General features: G+C 40.5%; 1 protein-coding gene across 1 annotated transcript in view; it reads left to right on the plus strand.

Annotated features, from left to right (window-relative positions):
• LOC145409678 (uncharacterized) overlaps positions 1–27,988 on the plus strand; it is a 631,921-nt gene that overhangs the window by 401,768 nt on the left and 202,165 nt on the right. The window contains exons 13-14 of the mRNA XM_080280029.1: positions 13,083–13,245; positions 14,758–14,877. Of these exons, the coding sequence (XP_080136155.1) occupies positions 13,083–13,245; positions 14,758–14,877 (283 nt within the window). The remainder of the gene's footprint in view (positions 1–13,082; positions 13,246–14,757; positions 14,878–27,988) is intronic.

A 27,988-nucleotide genomic window follows, 5' to 3' on the forward strand; every position in this document is an offset into this window, starting at 1 on the left:
TTTAATATTCTAGGACTAATAACTGATTTTTGGCAAATATTTTTAGAGAGTCTGTCGGAGCACCAATATGCCCGCGGGAGCCGCAAGTCAAAGCAAAACAAGCCCGCGGTGTAAGCGTTAAGGAGCAAATCAATTTATGTTTCAGTGGTCCCCCAACTTTTGACTAAATTTTGCATTATTTTTCACACTTGAGGCACTGTTGTCAATGTTAATTCTTTATAACAGTGATTCATGAAGAGTAAAATATATATATATATATATATATATATATATATATATATATATATATATATAAATATATATTATATATATATAAATATATATTATATATATATAAATATATATTATATATATATAAATATATATTTAAATATATATATATATATATATATATATATATATATATATATATATAAATATATATATAAATATATATATATATATATATATATATATAAATCACTGCATAATAGTATTGAGATCCCTACCCTGACGTATGGAAGCGAGGCGTGGACCTTGCAAGAGGGGAACAAGTCAAGAGTGAGAGCAGTGGAAATGAGTTACTTGAGAGGAGCATGTGGAGTGACGTGGAGGGACAGGTTGACGAGTGAAGAAGTGAAGGAACGTTGTGGGGTGGATGTGGATGTGGTTAAGAAGATTAGGAGAAATACACTGAGGTGGTTTGGACATGTGAAGAGAATGGAGAATGAAAGACTGACTAAGAGGGTGTATGTAGGTGAGGTGAAGGGAGGGAGAGGGAGGGGTAGACCGAGGATGAGGTGGAGGGATGGAGTTGAGAGGTATATGAGGGAGTGGGGGGTGAGTTGGGGGGAGGATAGTCAAATGGTGGATGACAGAGCGACTTGGAGGCGTTTTGTCTGCAACCACCCTTTGCGGGATTAGGGCGTCGGGCTATAGATAGATATATATATATATATATATATATATACAGTAATCCCGTATTTTTTGCGGATTTTTTGTCTACGGTTTTGCCCTCTCGCGAATTTTCTTGCGGATTTTTTGTCTACGGTTTTGCCCTCTCGCGAATTTTCTTAGCATTAATAAATTCAACTAAAATATCCTTGAATATAGAGAAAACAAAAAATTTGAAATTCCCGCAGCTTCCAATTGTAGCGCAGTAAACTCACGCCACCCTCTGTCCCTTTCCCGTGGCCCCTCTGCCAGTGTTACCATATGTAGCATAATTTTATTCTTTTAGCATAATTTTGATCAAATTTTCGAGTCTGGAATATTTTTTAGCATATTAGAAGTTTTAGCATCATTCTAGCATAATTTAGAATGGAATGGAATATTTTTGGAATAATTTTATAAAAGCTACAAATCAGAGAGAGAGAGAGAGACGAATAAGGTAAGAAGATGTTTGAATAGTTGGTTACTTTCAGTTTGGGCTTGGTTGGGTTGGATTAGGTTAGGTTAGGTTAGGTTAGGTTTTAGGTTAGGTTCGGTTAGGTTAGTTTAGGTTTTAGGTTAGGTTAGGTTCGGTTTGGTTCGGTTAGGTTAGGTTAGGATAAGTTTGAGCTTTGTATTTTACCTATGAAACCTAGGTTTTTCCGATAGAATTTGGTATGATTCATTTGATATTCAGCTTCATTTCAGTCGGAAATGACCATTTTCTGTGTTTCCCCCCCTCTCTATAACCCCCGATTCCCCAAAGATCCCCCATTATTGCAGGGGGATGGGGGGAGTCATATCTCAAAATCTGGTTATTTCCGACGGAAATGATGCTCAAAATCGAATGAATCACATCAAAATCCATCAGAAAAACGTAAGTTTCGTGGGAAAAAGCAGTATGGGCAGAAAACCGATATTTATCCTCTTACTGTATGTAGGTTCATTTTAATATTTTCATAGTAAACAATACATAATTAATATGTAGCACGAATATGTAGAGAATTTTATCATTTAGCTTCAAGTTAGCATAATTCATTTTTTACTTGGAACAAATTTGCTCAATCTAGCATAATTTTTTCGTTGCCCTAGCATAATTTCGTTGTTTGGATATGGCAACACTGCTCTCTGCCCCGCATTCCTCAGTCCACGCCTGACTGCCTTACATGTCTGGTGTACTTGTAACCGCACTATGATACGAGCCTCTTGCCTCCCACTTGCTTTCCACATGGCCCCAGGACGTAAGCCAGCCTCACCAAAGGCTAATAATACAATTACGTAGTAAGAACTCCAAAGTGACAAAACGATCAAGAAAAGTTATGACCTTAGCAGAGAAAATTGTGTTACTGGACAAGCTAAGAAACGACCGTGCAAGTGTTTGCTATCACCAGTTGATGCATCTTTTTATTTTGTACTGTTTTGTGAATAAATGTGTAGATAACTGTGTATTACAGTATGGTGTTTACGTTTTTCCTTCATAATGGAGTATGTGCTTTCAATCTTGTAAGAAGGTATTTCGGGATGAGTATGGAGGTTTCGGGACTATTCGCAGTCACAACAAAAGACAATTCGCCTTCATTAATGAAGATAGCTATGGGTAACACTAGAATATAATTCAAAGGCGACTACAGCGAGGAAGAAACAAGTTAATTATTGACTAAAGGTGCAACTAATAAATAATATCCAGAACCTACGCTACTAAACATAGACTTTGCTGGATCCCCCTGAAATATAGTTATTAAAGTATTGATTAATTAATAATAAGTATATTTATAAAAGTATTGATTAGTATATTTATAGAATGGAAGGGAATCGTCCAGGGTGCGAATTGTTCTGAAGGGGAATCGTCCATGTTTTGACGGGGAATTGTCTGACGGCGCATTGTCTCGCAATCAGTATGGACATGGACTGTGTGATGGGCAGCATGGTGGACACATGTGCAAGATTCAATTGTTAATAGAGTATTCGCGAAATTGATTTTTCGTGGGGGTTACAAGAACGTAACTACCGCGAAATATGCAGGATTACTGTATATATATATGTACAGTAAAAGTCCTATTATTCGGCAGCTGATTATTCGGTGGATCCGACATTTCGGCAGTTTTGAGAAATAGTCCCATTTACGAAAATCTTTGATTGTTTGGCAGATGTCCGGAATCATCTCGGCAGTCCAGGAAGTGTTATCTGTGACTTGTAGGCCTAATGTTTCATTACACTTCTGTATGTTCACTAATTTCTATATTTTTTCAGATTCAGGTATAGTACTGTATTGATTACAATATTGAAAAGGCCTTTGACAGAGTCCCTAGAGAGGTGGTGAAGTGGGCAGTGAGAAAGCTTGGCTTGGAGGAGTGGCTGGTTAGGGTGGTTATGGCTATGTATGTGGGTGCTCACACCCAGGTAAGAGTGAATGGAGATTTGAGTGATGAGTTTTCCGTGAATGTTGGTGTGCATCAGGTGTCAGTCTTGAGTTCCATGTTGTTTATCATGGTACTTGAAGCCCTTTCACGTGACTTTAGAAACGGACTCCCGTGGGAGTTGTTGTATGCTGATGATTTGGTGTTGATTGCAGAGAATGAAAGGGAGGCGGAGGAAAGGTTTAGGAAGTGGAGTGATGGTATGGGGCAAAAGGGTTTAAGGGTAAATGCAGATAAAACAAAAGTGATGATATCTAGGGTTGGTGGCGGTACTGTCAAAGACGGGGGAGAGTGGCCATGTGGAATTTGCCACAAGGGCGTGGGAAGTAATTCCATCTTGTGCGGTGTGTGTGATAAATGGGTGCATAAGAGATGTAGTGGTATCAGAGGTAGACTGTGAGATAATGCTGATCTTATGTGTACGGTGTGTTGGGGTGAGCAGGTGGAGATTGTCAGACGTGAAAGGATTGAACTTGCTGGTGAAGCTCTTGAGTGTGTGGAAGAGTTTTGTTATTTGAGAGACATGTTGTGTGCTGGAGGTGGGGCTGGAGCTAGCTCTGTGGCTAGGGTGAGAAGTGGTTGGAAGAAGTTCAGGGAGCTCTTGCCTCTCCTGACATTGAGAGGACTCTCCGTACGTGCTAAGGGGTCTTTGTATACAGCATGTGTTAGGAGTGTAATGCTGTATGGTAGTGAGACCTGGGCAGTGAAGGAGGAAGATATTTGCCAGCTCAGATGTACAGAAGTGACAATGATTAGGTGGATGTGCAGTGCGTCCCTGCATCCAAGGCCTGGAGGGGCTGGGTTTACAATGGAGGAGTTGAGAGGTAGGATGGGACTGGAGTGTATTGGTGTTGTGATGAGGAGGGGTAGATTGAGATGGTTTGGACATGTGGAGAGGATGGCGGATGATGATTGGGTGAGGAAGGTGAGAAGTGTTAATATTGGGGGTGGGGTTATGAGGGGTAGACCGAGAAAGACATGGGATGAGGTCATTAAGTGTGACCTCAGGGTTAAGGGACTGAACAGGGAGGCTGCAATGGATTGTGCAGCTTGGAGAGCCGCCATTAAGTGACCAAGGCCGACACATACAAGCATGTTGGAGGCTTTAAAAACGAAAACGAACGAATTGCACAGTATCATACAGTACAGTAACCACCCCCACCAAATTAGCGAGGGTTACGTTCCAAGCCCCCTCGCTAAATCTTGAAATTCTTTCCCTCTTGTCGCCTTCCTGAAAATGATATTTACCAGTAATTGTGTAGCCCATGAACCACTGATACTGTAATGCATTACGCATAAATAAATGCTGCTTGTTAAATCAATTTCCCTCTTGTTTTTAGCTGTACAGCTGTGACAGCTCTAGTATTTTTATTCCTCAGCATAATGGTGGAAGGGACTGTCTGTTTAACTAAACCTAACCTAACCGAGTTTAACTGTACCTAATAATTTAACCAAACCTAACCTAACGTAAAGTCAGAAAAATGCTTAAAAATAAAGTGGAGGAATATGAATTGCTAAGGTCTGATGAAAGTCAAACGTACATTTAGCACTCATTCTTTTGTTCTTTTATGTGTTTAATGTGAAAGAGAGAATATTGATGCAAACAGTAATATATCCCATTAACCCTTTAATAACCTCTGGCACTGAACAACCCATTACAGTTCCGATGTTAGTGATGTCAAGTTAGTGTGAGCTATTAAGAAAACTGAACAATTTTGGGGAGGGAACGAAGGTCACTGGTATGTTTACACGACTCTACACTACGAGTCAGTTATCTCAGATGTTTTCGTCCATTTGGTAAATGCACCGTAACTTTATAAATTTTTCCGTGACTCATAGCGAATCATAGCATGGGTTTAGGAAGCTAAATAACACATTGCTAAGTTAGCCAGACGATTATCTTCACATCTCTAAGAAAAATAAATTGATTTCAGAAGAATGGAAGAAACTTACTCTACTTACTCAGAGAGGGATTAAATTTCTTCCATTTTCTTAAAGATGTGAAAATAATCGTCAGGCGCACCTAACAATGTGTTATTTGGCTTCCTAAACCCATGGTATGATTCGCTATGATTCACGGGAGAAATTACAAAGTTACGGTGCATTAACCAAATGGGCAAGAACATCTGAGATTAACCGACCCCCTGACTGCTTGGAATCGTAGCGTAGAGTCGTGTAAACATACCAGTAACCTTTGTTCCATTCCCATAATTGTTCACAGTTTTTTCATAGCCCACTAACTCGACATCACTGACATCGGTACTGTAAAGGGTTGTTCAGTGCCGGAGGTTATTAAGAAGTTAATGGAATACATTACTGTTTCCATCAATACTCTCCCTTTCACATGTAAACAAAAATACAAACAAAAGAATGAGTGCTAAATGTACGTTTAACTTTCATCAGAAAGACCTTACCAATTCATATTCCTTCACTTTATTTTATGCAATTTCTGACTATTTTATATTGTGTTTGGAGAAAGCACTGTATACAGTACTCACTCCAAACATATTTGTCATAATATAAGTAGTGATGAGTTCACCAATACAAGTGATGTACTGAGCTGGTAGGTAATATTCCCTATCATTTCGGCCATCCAGGAAGTGTTATCTGACTTGTAGGCCTACTGTGTCATTACACTTGTATATGTTCACTAATTTATATATATATATATTTCAGATTCAGGTATAGTACTGTATTGATTGCAGTATTGTACAGTATACATTACTCTCTCCAAACACAGTTGTAATACCATAAGTGGTGATGACAGTGTTCACCAATATATTTAAGGTACTGAGTGGGTAGGTTTTTGATTATTCGGCAAATCCAATTTCTCGGCATCCCGGTCCCATAGATGCCGTATAATGGGACTTTTACTGTATATATATATATATATATAAAGTTAGACACACCTTTGATGAGGAGAAATGGACTTGACGTTATCATGCCTAATGGAACCAAGCATCCTAAGTAATACCATGCATGTTGTGAAAGCCAGTTGGTTTGATTTAAATATTCTTTTAAAATAAGACATGAGAACATCATTGAAACTTCCATAAGCCACCTAAATTCACTAGTGTCTGCACTTTTCTTTTTTCACAAAGGGATAAAAAAAAATATTAATTCAGTGTTTACAATTGGTGAAATGACAATACAATATGAGTGGATTTTTTCATGACTGAGTTTGGCTTATTGACTTTTGCTCATCATATGTGTGTAAAAATATGTAAGGACTTATGTAGGCGATTAAAGTATAGTAGTTATAAAAGTAGAAAAATGAAGATGTTGAATAATGAAGTCAGTTTACTAATAGACAGATATTGCCAGATTCGTACATTACCTTCAGTGCTACTAATATTCCCATCTCCAAAAGTATTGAAATTCTTGGTGTCTCACTTAACAGTGCCCTCAGCTGGACCTCTCATGCCAGATCACTTGCTAAAACCGCCTCAAAGAAACTTGGATTATTGTACAGAGTCCGTAACTTCTTTGCCGATGAGCAGTTAGCTATAATTTATAAGAGTCATGTACGCTCTCAGCTTGAATATTGCTCACCCTTGTGGAATGGTTGTGGAGAGGTTGCATTAAGACAACTAGACAAAATTCAGAATAAAGCTGTTAGAATCATTAACAACCCTGCCATTACATATAAACTACCTCCCCTGCAAGTAAGAAGGAATGTTGCCTCCCTTGCATTATTTTACAGATATTTTTTTGGCAAATGCTCAGACGAAGTTGCGTCCATGGTGCCACCTCTCCATGCCTTCCCTCGTGCTACACGGGCATCTGGTAGCGCTCATGACTGGAATGTCACTCAACCATATTGCAGAACTTCTGCCTATCAGAATTCTTTCATTCCCCGAACTGCATCTCTCTGGAACTCGCTTCCCCAGAGTTGTTTTCCTCCAAATTTCAACCTACAACTGTTCAAGTCTAACTGTTACAGATATTTTATGAACAGAGGACACCAGTAATCTGGTGTATGGATTATTTTTTTTCTCCATTTGTTTTTCCTTCCTCCGTTCTGTTAAAAAAAAAAAAAAAAAAAAGCTCAGTATTGTGAGCCTAATTTGTTGGTTGATTTGAACTTACCAACACACCATTACCAGTCCAGTCATGTGGAAAGGAACTCACAGGAATGATGAATATACTCATGCATTCATTCATTCATCATCTAATCCAGTGTTGCCCGATGAGGAGTGTAGGAGTCCTGGGCTAGGGAAGTTGGTCCTGACATTCAAGATTAGAGTGACCAGCCTCAATCATCCCTGAGTGGCATTTCGTGACCAATAAACCCCAACCAGCCTATGGATATAAACCTGTACTGGCTCAATCCAATTGGAGCACCTTAATTACTCACTAAACCACCAGGTGCCATAATTTGGTTATATGGTTACCACCCAGCTTAGTAAATGGTTTCCTGGTGTACAGGAAACCATTTTGCTTGTCTTTCAGTGTAGAGTCACTGTAGATAGAAGGAAGAGGAAATAATAAAAGAAAGATAGACAGAAAAGGAAGTAAGGAAGAGGGGAAAGGGCAGGCTCCCAACAGCAGCACTGCATCGAGTGAGTGGATGGTGAGCACCCCCACCTACCACTAAACTTAGAAGATTAATGTAGATAAACAGTTTAGTTATTGTAGGAGGTGAGGGCTTCCACCTTCCATTCACTTGATTTAGTACTGCCTTCAGATGACTCAACATTGAATGACAAGGCTGGTGGTTTCTTTTGGCTGAACACTTAAACCTGCAAACTTTAGGTAGGAGATAGATGTCTTTATGTGGTAGCACAATGTAACCAAGCAGCTTTCAGGCTATACAAGCATCCCTCAACTTCTCTCTCCATCCCCTAAAAGGAAGATGGTGGACTGTGGGAAAAGGGCAGCATAAGTTTCAGGGTTGGATTTTTTTTTTTTTTTTTTTTTTAACCCAACCCACTGTTTTTTTTTTTTTTAAGCTGGGGTGGGGGGAGGCCTTTATTGGGTTTTAATTAACTTGATTAACTTTTTGTTGACAAATTGGAGAAAAAGAAATCGGACTAAGTGTGTATTGACGTTTTGCCTCACGGCTTCCTCAGAATACAATTGTATTCTGAGAAGCTGTGAGGCGAAACGTCAACACACTTAGTCCCACATCAGTGTTTCTTTTTTATTTAGCTTATTGGGGTTTTATTGTTATTCCTCATATTGATATGGAAATTAGTTAAAATAAGCAATTACCAGGTAATTTATCCATCCATCCATCATCCAATCCTACATTGCCCCATGAGGAGCATATGAGCCCAGGGCTAGGCAGTTGGTCCCGACATTTAAGATGAGAGTGACCAGCCTCACTCATCCCTGAGTGGCATTACATGAGCAGTCAACCCCAACCACCCCTTGGTTATAAACCTTCACTGGCTTAATCTGATTGGAGAGCATAATTACTCACTAAACCACCAGGCACCAAAATTTGGTTATGTGGTTACCACCCAGCGTAGTAAATGGTTTCTAGGTGTACGGGAAACCATTTGGCTTGTCACTCAGTGTAGAGTCACCCACAGGCAGAATGAAGAGGAAAGAATGAAGGAAGGAAAGAGAGGGAGTGTAAAGTCACCTGTAGGCAGAAGGACAAGGAAAGAATGAAGGAAAGAAAGACAGAAGAGGACGGAAGGAAAGAAGGATGGAGGAGAGGAAAGGACAGACACCCAACAGCAGCACTACATCGAGTGAGTGGATGGTGAGCGCCCCCACCTACCACAACAAGGTAATTTATAACTACTAAATAAAAGGTTTGGAGTGTTATCTGGAGAACAGATACTTGTTTTAGACATATTGATACAGGTTGGTTCAGTTGGACCAAGCCTTTGATAACTTGCACTGCACATGTTAATACAGGAAATGGACAGATGAGGCTTGACTACTGCCGACTCAGTACCCAATATTCAGTGTCTCAGTCTCAGTTTTGCATGGTAGTGACAGGACCCTAGCAACAAAATGCCTAATGGTTGTGGGAGAAAAATGGCAACCGAGTGGAATGAAGTTGATGTTTTAGAAAGTAATAAACAAAAAGCAGCCTGCAAATACTGCAACCAAATAATAAGTGCTAAAATAGAAAGAGTGAGAACCCACATCCAAAAGTGTCCCGAGAAGAAAATTCATTATAGGGAAAAAGCAAGTAACCAAGGTATTTAGGAATAATAACTGCAATACTGTATCTGGAGGAACATTAGTGTGATTTTAGGAAAATTTCTATATTGTCAGCATGTATGACTATGATTGCAGAGAGAGGGGGAGTATTTATGTTCCCAGGGACCTATGTTCCCCAATTTTACATCCTAATTACCCTAACTTATTCTAATAATGTAACCTAACCTAACCTAACTTAATCTAACCTTAGGAACATAGGACTACATTTTATGCAAAAATTAACAGTGTAAGAAATAAAAGAAATTCTTAAGACTTTTTTGTGGGGTGGGGGGGAGTGTTTTTTGGGGGGTGAAGGTGGATGGAATAGTTGGTGAGTGGGGTGTGCCTGCAGAGATAGATGAGAATGGTAGTGCATTAGTGGACATTTGTGCCAGGAGGGGATTGGTGATAGCCAGTACCCTCTTCAGGCACAAAATGGTCCACAGGTATACATGGTGAGTGATGAGAAGGGTGGATGGTGAACTGAATGAAAGGAAGGCAATGATTGATCATGTGTGTGTGGATGAAAGGATGCAAAGATGTGAAATGGAGGCAAGAGCTTATAGAGGTTGGGGGAATGGACTTTCTGACCACTACTTGGTGATGGCCAGAATCAAGATTCAAGTAAGATGGAGAAATAGAAGAAGGGAAGGACAGGAGGAGGGAGTAGTTGCAAGGAGAGTCAAAAGGTTACAAGAGGATGAGAAAAAGGCAGAATATAAGAGAGTAGTGGAGGAACGATTGGGTAAATATGAACTGGAGCAGATGGGGGTCGTGGAAGATGTGTGCAAGATATTCACAGAAGAAATATGTGCAGCATGTGATGTGGTGTGTGAGGTGAAGAGAAGACGGAAGGGGGTGCAAGGAAGAGCATGGTAGAATGAAGAGGTGAAACAGGCTGTGGCACAAAAGAAGAAAGCATACAATGAATGGATGAGAAATAACGGCGTAGAAGTTGAGAGGCGGAAGAGAGTTATATGTAGAAAGGAAGAGATAGGTGAAAATATTAGTAAGAGAGAGTGAGAAGAGAGTGGATGAGGAATTTAGAAGGAATTTGAGTGTAATGTGGAGGGACTGTAAGAAAATGTTCTGGAAAGAGGTGAAGAGAATAAGACAGGATGGCAATGAAGTTAGTAGGGGAGTGAAAAATAAAAATGGTAAATTACTAGTGGAGAATGGAGAAGTGTGCAGATGAAGAGAACACTTTAAGGAATTGTTGAACATAAGGAATGGAAGTAATGTGAGTATAAGTGGCTGGGGAATGGCTGGGAGAAGGAGGGAGGTGAGAAGATAGGAAGAAATCAGTAGGATAGAAGTTGTGGAAGCAATGAAGAAAGTCAAATTGGGGGAAGCCCCAAGAATTGATAGAGTGTGTGGTGAAATGCTGAAGCATGGGGGAGAGGTAGTAGTAGAATGGATATGGAAGATGTGCAGATTGGCCTAGGAGGAAGGTAGAGTCCTGGAGGATTGGAAGTCAGGTATAATTATTCCCTTGTACAAAGGAAAAGGGGAAAGAGAAGCGTGTGGTAATCATAGGGGCATTTGTCTTCGTAGTGTAATAGGAAAAGTGTATGGTAGGATACTTACCGACAGAGTAAGGGAAAGAAAAGAAGAATTAGTTGGAGAAGAACAGGGAGGCTTTAGGAAGGGAAGAGGTTGTGTAGATCAGATATTCATTCTTAGATCTTTAGTGGAAAAGTTTCTAGAGAAGATAAAGAAGTTGTTTGTTGCCTCCATGGATTTGGAGAAAGCATATGACAGGGTGGATAGACAAGGATTGTGGAAAATATTAAGAAAATATGGAGTAGATGGAAAGTTGTTGAGTGCTGCGAAGAGTATGTATGATGGTGCTACGGCTGCAGTGCGTGTGAATGGTGAACTGAGTGAATTTTTCTCTTTGAAGGTTGGGTTGAAACAGGGATGTGTCATGTCTCCATGGTTGTTCAGTCTGTACATGGATGGGGTAATAAAAGAGGCACAAGGTAGGGCAGTGGATGTTGGAGTGGCACTAGTGAGAGAGGATATTGTTTGGAAACTCCCTGTACTGTTGTATTCAGGTGATACTGTGTTGTTAAGTGAAGACAAAGGGGAGCTGCAAAGCTTGGTGGATGCGTTTGGGAGACTGTGTAAGAAATGGAATGTAAAAGTGAATGTTGGGAAGATTAAAGTTATGGTCTTCGAGTGAGGTGAAGTCAGTGAATGTACAGTGAGGTTGGATGGTGAGGAAATAGAAAATATGAGTACGTTTAAGTACTTGGGTAGTGTGATGAGTAAGGATGGAAGTTTGGAGAGTGAAGTGCGTAAATGGGTACAACAGGGAAGAAAGGTTGATGATTCCTTGAATGCAGTCATAAGAAACAGGGAAGTGAGCATGGAAGTGAAAAAGTTACTACATGACAGTATTGTCATGCCAATTTTAACGTATGGAAGTGAAGCTTGGACGTTGTTGGAAGGACACAAGTCAAGAGTGAGAGCAGTGGAAATGAGTTATTTAAGAGGAGCCTGTGGAGTCACTTGGAGAGACAGGCTGACAAATGAGGATATAAAGGAGCGTTGTGGCATGGATGTGGATGTGATAGGAAGCGTTAGGAGGAACACACTGAGGTGGTTTGGCCATGTGGAGAGAATGGAGGGTGAGAGACTGACGAGGAGAGTGTATGTGAGTGTGGTGAAAGGAGGGAGAGGGAGGGGGAGGCCGAGGATGAGATGGAGGGATGGAGTGGAAAGGTATATGAGAGATGGGGGTGTGAGTTGGGAGCATGGCAGTGAAATGGCGAGGACAGGGCGACTTGGAGGTGATATGTTTGTGGCCACCCCGTATGGGATTAAAGCGTCTGGCAATAGATAGATAGGTAGTTTTTTAATGCCAGCCCTGTTCAGCCTACAGACCACTGAATTCGCATTTATATGAGCCTTGGGTCACAGCAGTACTTAAACCTGTTCTCTTTTTCTGTCCTACACCCCCAGGAGTGACCCATGCATTGTTTTGTGCTTTGTCCAAAATGTCCTCGGCCATTCTCTCATTATTCCAGACAGGCTTCTGGTCTCCATTCCATTGGTTGTGGAGGTTCCCGAGCACCTGTTCTTTATTATTTGTTTTGCATTTTCGACTTTACTATTTTCTTATGTTATTTATGGCTTTTTGTTATCAGTATTGATGGAATAAATAACATATAAATAGATTTTAACATCCAAGATACGAAAATAAACTGGCAAGAAAAGGTGCCAAGGATCCTCATTAACTAACGAGTGTGGATCCAAGTCGTCTCCCTGTCCTACACGATGTTGGAGTCTTGCCTTTACAAATGACAGGTGTGCTGTATTTCTCACTACTTCCCTTTAGTCCTTGTTTTCTCATTTTTATGTAATCTACTGTATATACTGTACCTCTGTTCTCACTTGTGGGGGTCTGTGACAGTGACAGGTGTAATGTATTTTATAGTGCTTCTTTTCCTTCCTCTCGTTTTCATCTTTATCTCATCTGCTTATCTCTCCTTTTTTTCTAGGCCCAACTTTACCCCATCCTTAGGTGGGAAGAAGAGGTTGGGATCATAATGATAATGATAATGATGATTTTCTACTCAATACCCCCAGGAGTGACCCACGCTACATATCATCCTTGGGCCAAACAATTGTCAACCTTTCCCGAGTGATCCCAGATGGGCTGTTGGTGTTCTTCCCGTCCTACACTCTCCTGCGATCTTGCCGTGACGAGTGGCAGGCATCTGGAATATGGGCAAAGATTTCCATTGGCAAGGTAGGGTTGAAGAGAGCCTTTCTGCCTTGTTGTTGCTGTGGACTGAGCCTCAGCATGAACCCTGTAGACTGTAGGCTACATTTTCTCTTCTTTATCGTCTGTTCCCCTCCTTTTAGGAGATGAGGAGGAAGTGGAAAGATGTTAGTATAATTCTACTAGACGGCAAAACTCTTTGCTGATACTGATGCCATATAAAGGCATCTGTCTCTGGAGCCATCAGTGTGTCTCCCTTACATATTTGTATTCTGTTAGTCACTATTTATTTTTATTAGTTATTTGTATTCTGTTTGTCACTATTTATTTTTATTAGCTATCTGACTATCTGTCCACCATCTGCTTTATATCAGTTTATAGCTGTCCATTATATCTGTGTATATATATGTGTTTGTTTATTTATATTTGTTAGTCTGAACATCTGTCATGTTTTGTCTATCTTTATGTCTACAGCATATCTTTATCTCTTTCAGTTTATGTCTGTTTGCATATATAGAGTTACTAATTTTTATGCTATGTTTATCACTGGGATAGGCAAAGATTACCGATAGCAAGGTAAAGTGAATGTCCATATGTCTGTCAGTCTCATGTCATTATGTCTCTATTGATGTACTGTACCTGTATCTTTCTATCTTTATCTGTGTGTGGTCCATTTCATACTGTTGGTAGTTCTTCTATTTTGCTTTCTCTTTCCTTGGTTTGTGAATGTTCTCACCTCATCCTTGTGTTGGAATGTGAGATCAGGATGATGAGGATGATGTTCTAATTTTTTTTTTTCCATCCATCCATTTTTATATATGCAAAAAGAAGCTGAGGCTGCAAGCCTGCAAAAAGTTACTCTTAAAAAAAAAAAAAAAAAAAAAAAAAAAAAAAAAAAGTAACTTCTTTTCATTCTGATATGGCTGGAAGTACTTCATAGAAAAGAGAAGAATCAGATGGAAATACAGATTAAGGAAGACAGTTCCAGAAATGACCAGTTAGTAGTTGCATGCATTAAGGACTTAAAGTATCAGTTAACCCTTTTAACTCTTACATTCCGATTTATCAGATGCTATAAAATTATTTGGTGTTAGTCTTAATGCAATAATTAACTTGCAAATCCATGACAGTGAAAGAGTTAAGATAGTTTCTGTCCTCTTACTCCCTAAATTTCTTCTAGCAGAAGTAATCTGCTTCATTGTAGTCTGAAGAAAATTACAAAGTTTGACCACCTCAGGTAAATATTGCATTAGCAAACTGAACAGAAAAGAGGTATTGTGCATTGTTAGATCTCATATTCTTACCTGACAAAGATCCTTAACCCTTTTAAGCAAATTGATGGCCATCTGTAGTCAAACTGGAGTATGGATTTAAATAGTACCCAAAGAGACTCATTCCTATGTCATATCTAAAGCTTATTGAATTTCAGGCAACCATACTTATTATTAAACTTGTAGGAGTGGCCCACTTCACTTAGGTGAGTACAGACTATAGATGGGTACTGCATGCCTTTTATACAAAAGGTATTCTTTGTTGCAGCCCATCTTTGTAGAACCACAAATCAAGGAGGAGTTCCACAATGCAATGGAAGAGTTCTACATGAAGATCAATGACCCATCTCTGAAGGGGGCATGCTTTATGGCAGTTTGTAGAGGCAAGGTGAGAAAGAAAGGGCTATACTTTACTAGTATTCTCATCTCTTAAGCAGGTTCCACTAGTATTCTTATCTTTTAAGCAGTTTCCGTAGCACCACTTCCTTACCGTTTTATTTCTACATATATCGCAGTATTGTCTTCTGTGATGTTTATACAAACTTTGTCATCATTAAAGTGATATAAAAGGCATACAGGGGAGTAGCAAGGTGAAATAGGCTAAATAAGTTGCTAAAGAGGAGGTGCTTAAAAAGCCTAAGCTCACAAGAATACCACCCAAGGTTTAAAGGCTACTTCATGCAGCTTCAGATGATTTTATTCACTGTCTGATATGATTTTCAAACTGGAGCAGCTAAATACATCTTCAGTACAAGAGATTTTGTGAATAAAATCATATGGTGGAGGCAAGCATAGACTAAACTAATTTATTAAGATGGTGAATGGGTATACCATAATATTGTTAGCATTCAGGTTCATGTGACTCAGTTGATTAAAACCATCTGGCATTAGATGTAGCAGAGCACTAGCTTTATATTAGCCATGAGAGGGTTAATAGTTGTTGTTGTTGATCAACTTCAGTCTCTTTGACTCAGCAGATCCATCAACTGCAGGCAAGCAACCACCCCTGGAGGGCCGTCCTGTGCAGTGAACTGTTGTTAATGATAATTGTATTAACACTCAGGTTCCTTACTCAAAGATGAATAAAATGATCTTGTACTGAAGGTGGATTGTGGAGGGAAGGTATGTAAGAGGGTTGAATCACTTGAGTCCAGTAGCATCTTTTGTATTTTAATCATATCACTACCAGATTCTTATACTGTATATATATATATATATATATATATATATATATACACTCAATCCTCGTAAATCGCGGCAATTTGGGCCTAGACCACTGCCGCGATTTACAAATTCCATGGTTTATAAATAATAACTCTTATGTGAAAAATGAATTTGGGTCTGGACTTTGGCCAACCACCCCCCACAGCACCCTACCTACACCTATCTAGGCACCATCAAACACAAACATACAAAGTTAGGAATATTCAGTGCATGTATTTAATAGAAATAAGCAATGTTCAGGGATCTCACCTTAATCCTATGATGATATTCCTTAACCCCTTAACCGCGGGGCGTCACTTTCGTGACGCTTGGGAGCAAGGGATCATACCGCGGGGCGTCGCTTTTGTGATTCTGTGTTATTTTGAATTCACCCGGGCTTCCAAGTGGGGGCTTGTATCATCTATCAGTACTGCCAATGTCCAACACTAGTCAGCACTCCTAATCTCATCTGTACTCCCATCCATTGTTGACAATTTAGCCATTTCTCCCCGTTCTTGACTCCCCTCCCTACCCCCCCTCCATTACCCTATCCTCTCGCCTGCCTGGCCGTGCTACGCTAAGTAAATCTTCCCTGGAATTTTTCACTGATTTCATCCATTGAAATAAGCCCTATGTCCTATTCTTATACCAAATAATATATCTATCTCTATCTATCTATTGCCAGACGCCTCAATCCCGTTTGGGGTGGCCACAAACAAATCGCCTCCAAGTCGCCCTGTCCCCCGCCATTTCACTACCCTGCTCCCAACTCACACCCCCCTCTCTCATATACCTCTCCACCCCATCCCTCCATCTCATCCTCGGCCTCCCCCTCCCTCTTCCCCCCTCCACCTCACTCACATACACTCTCTTCGTCAGTCTCTCACCCTCCATCCTCTCCACATGGCCAAACCACCTCAGTGTGTTCCTCATAACGCTTCCTATCACATCCACATCCACACCACAACGCTCCTTTATATCCTCATTCGTCAGCCTGTCTCTCCACGTGACTCCACAGGCTCCTCTTAAATAACTCATTTCCACTGCTCTCACTCTTGACTTGTGTCCTTCCAACAATGTCCAAGCTTCACTTCCGTACGTTAGAGTTGGTATCACAATACTGTCATGTAGTAACTTTTTCACTTCCATGCTCACTTCCCTGTTTCTTATCACTGCTTTCAAGGAACCAGCAACCTTTCTTCCCTGCTGTACCCTTTCAAGCACTTCACCCTCCAAACCTCCATCCTTACTCATCACACTACCCAAATACTTAAACGTACTCACATTTTCCAATTCCTCACCATCTAACCTCGCTGTACATTCACTAACTTCACCTCTCTCAAAGACCATCACTTTACTCTTCCCTACATTCACCTTTAGGTTCCGTTTCTTACACACTCTCTCAAACTCATCCACCAAGCCTTGCAGCTCCCCTTCGTCTTCACTCAACAACACAGTATCATCTGCAAACAACAGTACAGGGAGTTTCCAAACACTATCCTCTCTCATCAGGGGCACTCCAACATCCACTACCCTACCTTGTACCTCTTTTATTACCCCATCCATGTACAGATTGAACAACCATGGAGACATGACACATCCCTGTTTCAAACCAACTTTCAAAGAGAAAAATTCACTTAGTTCACCATCCACACGCACTGCAGCCTTCGCACCATCGTACATACTCTTCACAGCATTCAACAACTTCCCATCTACTCCATATATTCTTAACACTTTCCACAATCCTTGTCTATCCACCCTGTCATATGCTTTCTCCAAATCCATGAAAGCCGCATACAACTTCTTTCCCTTCTCTAGAAACTTTTCCACTAAAGATCTAAGAATGAATATCTGATCTACACAACCTCTTCCCTTCCTAAAGCCTCCCTGTTCTTCTCCAACTAATTTCTCTGTTCTTTCTCTAACTCTGTCTATAAGTATCCTACCATACACTTTTCCTATTATACTAAGAAGACAAATGCCCCTATGATTACCACACACTTCTTTTTCCCCTTTTCCTTTGTACAAGGGAATAATTATACCTGACTTCCAATCCTCCGGGACTCTACCTTCCTCCCAGGCCAATCTGCACATCTTCCACATCCATTCTACTACTATCTCTCCCCCATGCTTCAGCATTTCACCACAAGAAAGAAATAAGGTAAGTGAGAGTGCCAAACACCTGGAATTGGCTAATTATCACCTGACAACACCTCACGTGCACTCGTTCGCTAATTTTCGCTGTTTTTTTCCCCTTGAATTATGCCCTATAATCTATTTTCGTAATAAATATACATGTAAGGAGGGAAGGGAGAAGCCTAAGTGATATTTACATTCACCTGGAACTACCTAATTTATAATGTATTGTCTAGATTTCCTGCCAATCATATCAGTGCTAAACAAAGATGTTTCAAGATCTAACATTGGTAGCTCTGAAAATATATCTCCTAAGTAGGCCTCTAATCTATTTTCGAAATAAATATACATGTAAGGAGGGAAGGGAGAAGCCTAAGTGATATTTACATTCACCTGGAACTACCAAATTTATAATGTATTGTCTAGATTTCCTGCCAATCATATCAGTGCTAGACTTAGCTGTTTCAAGAAGTAATATTGGTAACCCTGAATAACCCCTTAGCAGGCCTCCACGCTAGCCCTCCGTTATCAGGTTACTCTCAACTTCCGAAGTGAGAGTACGTATGTTTCTTCTTGCTGACTTCAAGGCCTTTTTTCACCCCCATGCAAATGGCCCTGTGACCTTTACCCCCTACTAAACCTCGTGTGGAAAGAGGTAAAGGGCTGACAATTGATAAAAGAGTGACTACGATCTTTCTATTGAGTAAAACAGTGCAAGTGGAATTGTAAATAATGTGTAAATAATGTGTAAACAGCAAGTGAAAGTAATGAATGTAAATATACGTGAACAATGGAAAACAGTTTTATAAGTTATTTCAAGTGACAGTGCACAACACAGTGTAAATAAAATAGAAATGTAAATAACGTAAATAAAATAGAGAACGTAAATAGAAATGTAAATGAGTAGTATTATAAGAATACGAGTATATACCCTAGGAGTAATGAAAGTGAAAGTTTCACTCTAGCATGTCTGAATGCTATGAGTTATGAGAGTGAAGATGAAAGTGACATTCACTCTCAATGCCAGTATACAGGACGAGAAAGTGAATGCTACGAATTTTACTGAAAGAAATTGAATCCCTACAGTGACAATAAACTAATACTACTGAAGGAAACTTATGAATAAAGACTGTAGATATATATAAGTGTTATATAGTAATAGAAATATAAAGTGTGAGGGGTTTTATGAATAATAAATGACAGACTACTAAGAGCGAACTAGTGCCAGTGCGACGATCAGACGCGCTCGTAATTTCCATTGCTTTCACAGTGTTTTTTTTTTTAGTATGGATCCCAAACTACTTGAAAATTGTAGAATAGTGTTTATAGTGTTTGTATCTGGCTGTGGTAATCATATTACGGGTTGTCGGGAAGTGTAAAGTGGAGACTTCGTTACCTTACTTCAGAGGTCTCCACAAGTCCTACGGTAACAGACAAAGGCTCAACAATCATTCCAGGAGAAAGCTGAAGGTATGTGCCATAAGCATATGTAATTTTATTATTCTAGGAGTAATAATTGATTTTTGGCAAATATTTTTTGAGAGTCTGTCGGAGCCCAAATAACCCCGCGGCACACGCAAGTCATTGGTAAACAAGCCCGCGGTGTAGGGGTTAAGTGAATGGAGTGGGGTGGTGTTGGGAAGAACTTAGAACCTCTCAGCATGAGGTGGGGGTGCTCCCTTCTCAACACGACAAATGAGCTCCAAATGTTGACTGTACGACAACGACTGCTGCTTCTTGATGCCATACTGCTTAGAGCGCTTCATCAGGGATTCGGGAGGGGCCGTGGAAGGTAGGAGGCGGGGGGGGGGGGAAGTGCACAAAAAAAAAGGCAGGTAGCTCTCGTACTCCACGGCGATGGCCTGTAGTGGGCGGACTGGCGGGAAGAACAACAACAATGTGGCGGCATTAGTATGCACACTTGCCATCAGGGATGGGTGGTGATTGGTTGTTGGGTCGCGATTTTCAAATAAAATGCCGTGGTTTACGATTCTCCTTGGAAAAGGCCCACTTCGGTGCCTAGGTCCGCCATTTTCGTGGCGTAACAGCGATTTAAGGGTGCCGGCAGTCTGACAGCCACTTAGCCGTGATTTACGAATCCGTGATTTATAAACGCGACTTACGAGGATTGAGTGTATATATATTATATATATATATATACATAAACGCGATTTACGAGGATTGAGTGTATATATATGTGTATATCTATATATATATATATATATATATATATATATATATATATATATATATATACAGTATATATATATATATATATATATATATATATATATATATATACAGTATATATATACATATATATATATGTATATATGTATATATACGTATATAGTATATATACAGTTGGCACAATGGAATTCTGGACCCTCTAATTCGCACCATATATTTGGTAGGGTCCAAGAAATATTATAGGAAAATTCCTGTAGTTGGTGGGTTTTTTTCTGGTGGTTTCTAGCAACTTTACAGGCTTACCACCACGTCCTGTGAGTTTATGAGCTCAGTGCCATCCTGACTGTGGATGGGAAAGCACGTCAGATTTTCTTGTCCTGCCTGGCCTTTGTTAATTTCAAAGCTCTCATTTTCAAACCCTCCTCTGCCTTAGTGAATCATTGGAGATGGGTCCCAAGCCACTAACTGATGTAGAAAAAGCTCGAATTTTAACTATGAGAGAGGAAAATGTAAAAATTAAGGAGAGGCTTCAGTGCAGCAGTGTGGCTGGGGATCTTGAAGTCTGTATGAAGTCAGTGCTGTATGGTTCTTTCAGACACATCTTTCAGCAATTGTGGGTACATATCTTTCAGTTGTCTAGCAGTCAAACATGGGTCTTTTATCACAGCTTGCTTCAGTAACCTGTCTGTAGTTGGTGTTGTCTTCCTTTTAGGTCCTAGCCTGTCTTTATGTTGGGGAATTGTGTTTTTTAGCATGTGGCGGGCAGCAGCAAGGAGTGACATAACGGTAGATTTTCCTTACCCAGTTCGAATACAAATATCCTTAATTTTTGCATTTTCCTCTCTCATGGTTAAAATTCTGGCTTCTTCTACATCGGTTAGTGGCTTGGGACCCATCTCCAATAATTCACTAAGGCAGAGGAGGGTGTGAAAACGAGAGCTTTGAAATTAACAAAGACCAGGCAGGACAAGAAAATCTGGTGTGCTTTCTCATCCAAAGTCAGGCAGGCACTGAGCTCATAACTCACAGCACATGGTGGTAAGCCTGTAAAGTTGCTAGAAACCACCAGAAAAAAATCCACCAACTACAGGAATTTTCCTACAACATTTCTTGGACCCTACCAAATATATGGTGCGAGTTAGAGGGTCCAGACTTCCATTGTGCCGACTGTGTGTGTATATATATATATATATATATATATATATACACACACACACACACACACACACACACACACACACACACACACACACGAACCGCCGGAGAGAGAGGTCGTCCCAGGCATCGCTCCTAACCTTGAGTAGTTCCAGGAATTTTGTCTGTCCTGTCTCCTAGGGTCTTTCTTTAAATTTAAAATAATGAAAGTTGGTAGACTACCAAAAATGTAAAGATTTGTTGGCAATAGTATACATGAATGTTTCTGGCTTATTCGGTAACAGCTGTTTAGGTACTTTACCGGTACGTTAAAGATGGCCGAAAATGTAAACAAAGAGGGAATGGAGTTTCAAGGATTTGATGCTAATACTGTCATGGACCTGGTGAAAACATTAATTATGAGGATTAGTGAACTCGAAAAAAAAGTAGAGAATCTAGTGATAAAGGATGTGTCAGGAAATACAGAAACCACCATACAGAGTCTAATCCAGTCCAACGAAACAGCCAATGAAGAGATTAAGAAATTGAAGAGGGAAAATGTTGAACTGAGGAGGAAACTTGAAGAGAGTACTAATAAAACGGAGAAGGTGAGTAATGTACTAGAAGAACACAAGGCAAAGTGGGGACACGTAAAAGAAGAACAGAAAGAAGTGGTCAGCTTAAGAGAGATCATCCAGGAAGAAAGGGAAATGAACAAGAAAGAAATGGAAGAAAATGTAGTGAAAATACTGAAGAAAAAAGAGAAAATAGTGAGAGAAACTGTAGAAAGGAACAGATGTGTGGTAGTATTTGGAAACAGGGAAGAGGAAGAAAAGGTTAGGTTCGCAAGACTCGAGAGAGACACGAACATGGTGAGAGGAATATTAGGCAAGATTGACCCCGAAGGAGACAAGTGGGTAAAAGAAATTGAGGAAGTAAGGAGGATAGGGCCTTATAAGAAAGGGGAAACAAGACCAATGAGAGTCAAGTTTACATCAGAAAGTGTAATAAATGAGATACTTAAAGTGACCTGGAAATTAAGCAGAGGCGGGGATGGAAAATATTATAATAAGAAAAGATCTGAATGAAGAAGAAAGAGAAGTTTTAAAATCATTAAAGGAAGAAGTAAAGGAAAAAAATGATAAGAGGACAGAGGAAGAACGTAATACTTTTTTTTGGAGAGTATTGGATATGAAAGTAAGGAAATGGTATTTAAGGAAATAGAAGTGAAGGAACCTAGGGAGGATGGTTGTGAAAGATCAGAAGTTGAGGAAGTGGTACGGACAGAGAGTAGGAGAGAAGAGGGTATTAATAATGTCAAAAATAATTTGAAGGTGATATATACTAATATTGATGGTTTCATATCGACAAGGATCGAAATTAATGATTTCTTGAGAGAACATGAACCTGATGTCATGTGCTTTGTAGAGACCAAATTAAGAGAAGATATTGATGTTCATTTGGGAGATGGTAAATACAAACTGTGGAGAAAAGACAGAAAAGAAAAAAAGGGAGGAGGAGTGATGATAGCAGTGAAGAACAACATAAATGTAGATACTGTGGAAATGGGAGAAGGCAGGGCTGAAGTGATATATATGAAATTAGAAACTGGAGAGAATGTTAAGAGAGATATGGCGGTAGTGTATGTTCCCCCAAAGACGAGAGCATGGAAGGATGACGAATACCATGAGGTGTTGTCAGATATGGCTAGCTACTTGCAAAAAATAATATAATTTTGGTGGGTGACTTTAATTGTAAAGAGGTGAACTGGGAGGAATGGTACTCGGGAGGCGGCGAGGATTCGTGGGGTATTATGTTATTAAATATAATAATGAATAATGTGATGACGCAGTGGGTCAAAGAAGAGACACGGTTTTGAGGTGAGGACACACCAGCAAGGTTAGATTTACTGTTCACCAAAGAACCCGATGTAATAGAATCATTGGAATATCTCTGTCCTTTGGGAAAAAGTGATCACGTGGTCATTGAGTTCCAGATGTTAATAGGAAACGTTGAGCCAAGAGACGAGCTTCATAGGCAGGGAAGATACAACTTTGGCAAAGCAAATTTTACAGGATTGAGAAACTTTTTTGAAAATGCGGATTGGAGAAAATTCAGAGAAACAAGAGAGATACAGAGGAAGTGGGATATCTTTCTAGACCTCTATAATTTGGGAGTGGAAAAATTTGTACCAAGAGTAAGAGGGAAAGAAAACAGGAAAAAGGAGTGGTTTAATAGAAGGTGTATGATAGCCAAAAAAAAGAGAGATAAGGCGTGGAACAATTGGAGAAAGAGAGGTAACGACAGAACAAAGGAAGAATATAAAAGAACAAGAAACGAATACACAAGAATACGTAGGGAAGAAGAAAGGAATTTTGAAAAAGGTATAATTGACAAATGCAAGGATGAACCCAAACTGTTGTTAATGGCAAACTGAAACAAAAGGAAGGAATCACCAAGCTGAAAGTAGATGGAGAGGTCTTTAAGGATGCGGCAATGCAAGCAGAAATAATGAACAAACGTTTCCAGTCAGTTTTCACTAAAGAAAAGAAGCTTGTGGAAGGGGAGGTAGTGATTAGAAATGTTCCGGTGATGAAAGATATAAAAGTGGAGGTGCAGGAAGTGTATAAATTACTGGAAACTCAAGATGTAAGGAAAGCCCCAGGACCTGATGGAATTTCTAATTGGGTACTGAAGGAATGCAGAGAACAACTGGCGGATAAAATTCACAGCTTAATTGTATGCTCACTGGAAGAGGGGAAAGTGCCAAAAGAATGGAAGAGGGCAAATGTGGTACCAATTTACAAGGGAGGAAACAGGGAAGAACCCCTGAATTATAGACCAGTGTCTCTAACCAGCATGGTCGCAAAATTGTGTGAGAGAATCCTGAAAGACAGATGGATAAAATATCTGGAAGAGATGAATATTTTGGCTGAATGTCAGTTTGGATTCAGAAGTGGAAGGTCATGTGTTTCAAACTTGTTGAGCTTTTACTCAAGAGCGATTGATGTGGTACAGGAGAGAGATGGATGGGTGGATTGTGTGTACTTAGACTTAGAGAAGGCCTTTGACAAGGTACCTCATAAGAGACTAATGCGGAAACTAGAATATATAGGAGGACTAAAGGGGAAACTTCTGGAATGGATGAGAGACTTTTTGAGAGACAGACAAATGAGGACAGTAATAAAGGAAAAGATGTCTGGATGGAAGGAAGTAACAAGTGGAGTCCCTCAAGGCTCAGTGTTGGCGCCAGTAATGTTCCTGATTTACGTAAATGATATGGTAGATGGAGTGAACAGTTATGCGAGTCTGTTTGCTGATGATGTAAAGATCTTGAGGAAGATAGAGGTTGAGGAGGATTGTAAAATACTGCAGGAGGATTTGGATAGGATACACAATTGGAGCCGGACGTGGGAAATGAAATTTAATGTAAAGAAATGTAAAATATTGGAAATGGGTAAAAGTACCAGGAGACCATCACTGAATTATTTTTTGGGTAATGAATTAATCACAAAAAGGAGAAAAGAGAAAGATTTGGGAGTGCTGGTCCAAGATAGTTTGTCACCAGAAAAGCACATTAACAAGGTAGTTGGAGAGACTTATAAGCTCTTGACTAACATAAGAGTAGCATTTCATTATATGGTGAGGAAATGATGAAGAAATTGATAATGGCCATGATCCACCCCAGGTTAGAATATGCAGCGGTAGTGTGGTCCCCACACAAAAAGAAAGATATAAACAAGATTGAGAGAATACAAAGAACAGCAACCAAGATGGTCCCCAGTCTGACAGACCTGTCATACAGAGAGAGGCTGGAAAAACTGGATTTGCCTTCGTTAGAGGAAAGGAGAAAGAGGGGAGACATGATTGTGGTGTTCAGGACCATGGTGGGAGTAGATAAAATTGACAAAGAAGATCTGTTTGTATGGGATAAGAGAGCAACAAGAGGACATGGAATGAAATTGAAAAAGTCAAGCTGCTTGAAGGATATCAAGAAATATAGCTTTCCTTACAGAAGTATAGACTTATGGAATAGCCTGGACAAAGAGATCGTCCAGTCTAAAAACTTAAACGAGTTTAAAGTTAAATTCGACTTATTGAGAAACAGCGACGGAAACCCACGAGCATAGTACATTCCGTGTATATCACAATTAGGTATATTCTTAAATATTTAGAACGACTCAGACAAAGAGGTGGTGCATGAGAAAAACATTCATGTGTGTAAAGGTAGACTTGATAAATGTGGATATGGAGACAGGACAACACGAGCATTGCTCAATTCCTGGATACTACAAATAGGTAAATACAAATAGGTAAATACACACACACACAGTAATTCCTCCAATATCCGACGTAATAGAGCCATAGGCAGGTCCGGATAGTGGTCCTGTCCGGATAGTGGGCACCAGCCTCCTGGACTTGTACTTATGGACCCCAACTCAGAAAAACACCTATACAACTCCCTCTGGACATGCATAGCACCTATTTAAGACCCAAATCACACCAATAAGGGACATGAAAGACTGAAATAAATGCAAAAGAACCAGAGAATGAGGTTTTTGAGGTAGGTTCATACAATATTCAACATTCTGGGTACTTACAAGTCCCTGGCTCCTGAACTGGTAGTTATGGACCCTAACCTAGCCTAACTCAGAAAAACACCTTCCTACTGCAAATGCATAGCACCTAAGACACAGCATATTCACACCAATAAGGGACATAAATGAGGTGTTTGAGGTAAGTATAGTATGGAAAATACAGTAGAGTACAGTATGAAACATTCTGCCTACTTACAGCAAGTCCATGGCCATCTCGATGAATAACCGCCTCCTCTCAGACTCTGACAGTAAGAAGGATTTCCTGAAGCACTTGCAGTACACTGTTCATGAAGTCATGCACTGAACTTAGTCATTTGCACTCAGAAGTCCATTCTCTTCACAGTGCACACTCTTGTCTAACTTTTGCTCCATTGTAACTTAGTAAGTGTTGCACTCTTCACTTTAACTTTTTCCACTCTTATAATCATTTTCAAAAGCAAAAACACACATGTCTATTTACGTTAAATTTAGTTCAAAAATTGTCTTTTCACTCACAACTGTAAATCCTTAACACAATGCACTGTTTTCTTCACTGCACAACACTGTAAATTCCCGTGTGGTCTAGTGGAGAAGTTCTTGGCATCTATTCACTGTCAGAGTCCGAGAGTATCACTGACAGGTGACCTAGGGGTGCATCGTTGGGTCATGGTGATGGCGTACCCACTGCAGACGACTCTGAAGACAAACTCAAACTCACGTCGAGCGGTGACTCCACCGTGGCTGATGTGCTGGGCTGTGGCTCGGAGCATGAGGGCCTGTCTTGGGGAGGCAACGGAGTGGAGCCAGGGCTGGGCACAGTGGGGGTCACGGGCCTGAAAAAACTGTCAATGGTTGATTGACACAAGGACCGACGATTCTGACAATTGATGATGTGCTGCCTGAAAGCACGCACTTCCTCCACAAGTCCCAAGGGCCCCATCTCCCTGTCGCAGTCCGGGTGATCCAGGTAGTCGAGAACGAACTCTAGGTGTTCCCGGAGTGCACTCAGCTTGGGGATGGCTGGAGTTGTGTCATGCTGAGAGGAGTCCACATCATCGTTGCCGTCCTCATCGGAATCTTCAAGCTGGGTACTGACACCTGCAACTGAAGATGCGATCTCGATATCAGAGAATGTCTGATACCCAGGATCGCCCTCGTCGTCATCCATCCACTCACGCACATCGTCCACATCAACATCGTCGCCATGCATATGTAGACGTGCATGTAAGTCATCCACGTCAAAACCTAGGAAATCGTACTCCACATCTGTTCCGAGAAACAGACGAGACCAACCATTTTCTAGAGTCTTGACAGGGATTTCCTTCCATGCACTGGCCCAGTTGTAGATTGCAGACTTGATGTTGTAGCGGCGAAAGTTTTCCGAAGTCCGCTGGCCTCGCGTGTCCCGTCCCTCCCTGCGCTTGTCCTCATCCTCGAGAACAACCATCACCTCGTCCAGGAACTTCCTTCGGTGCAGCCTCTTCGTTGCCACGGTCACTCTTTGGTCCATTGGTTGGATGAGAGCTGTCGTAATAGGTGGCAGAAACATGCACCTAATCCGGCCATTCTCAGCCACCAAGTCCATGTTGCACGGGTGGGCAGGTGCATTGTCGAGGAGAAGGAGGGCCTTTACATGGTCGCGTGAGATTCCCAGTGTCTTCGTCTGGTAATGTATGACCTCCTTGACGAAGTGGGGGTGGAACCAGTCTTTGAAGATCTGGGCTGTAAACCATGCCTTCAAAGAATGGTACCAGACGATAGGAAGGACATCCATAATCCCACGAAGACACCGAGGCTGCTTTGCACGGCCAACAATAACGGGCTTAAGCTGGTGCATACCGTTAACTGTTTGATTGTGAATGAACTGTGAAGTGTTGAGTCATCTGCATATGAATGGATGGGATTGTGGGTGACAGATAAGAGATAATTAATATGAACTAGGAATAAGTTTGGTGCTAGAAGTGATCCTTGTGGCATATACATCATTTATTTTTCTGTCACTGAGATATGAGGAAAACAGAGGAACAAAAGATGTTAGTCCATAGCATGGAAGTTTGGACAGCAGGGAATGGTGCCACACTCTGTCAGAAGCTTTAGAAATATCAAGGGCTATTGAATGAGCTTCTCCATGTTGGTCAGTTGATTGATGGATGGTATGAATCAGGAGATTGAGTATATGAATGGTGGCTCTTTTGTGGTGACAACCATATTGGCTCTCACTAATTAACTTGTTGGATTCAAGGTGTTTAACTATGTGCT

This window comes from Coenobita brevimanus, chromosome 82 (genome assembly GCF_032717465.1).
Source record: "Coenobita brevimanus isolate Jiangsu-jjx chromosome 82, ASM3271746v2, whole genome shotgun sequence".
Classification (NCBI taxonomy): domain Eukaryota; kingdom Metazoa; phylum Arthropoda; class Malacostraca; order Decapoda; family Coenobitidae; genus Coenobita; species Coenobita brevimanus.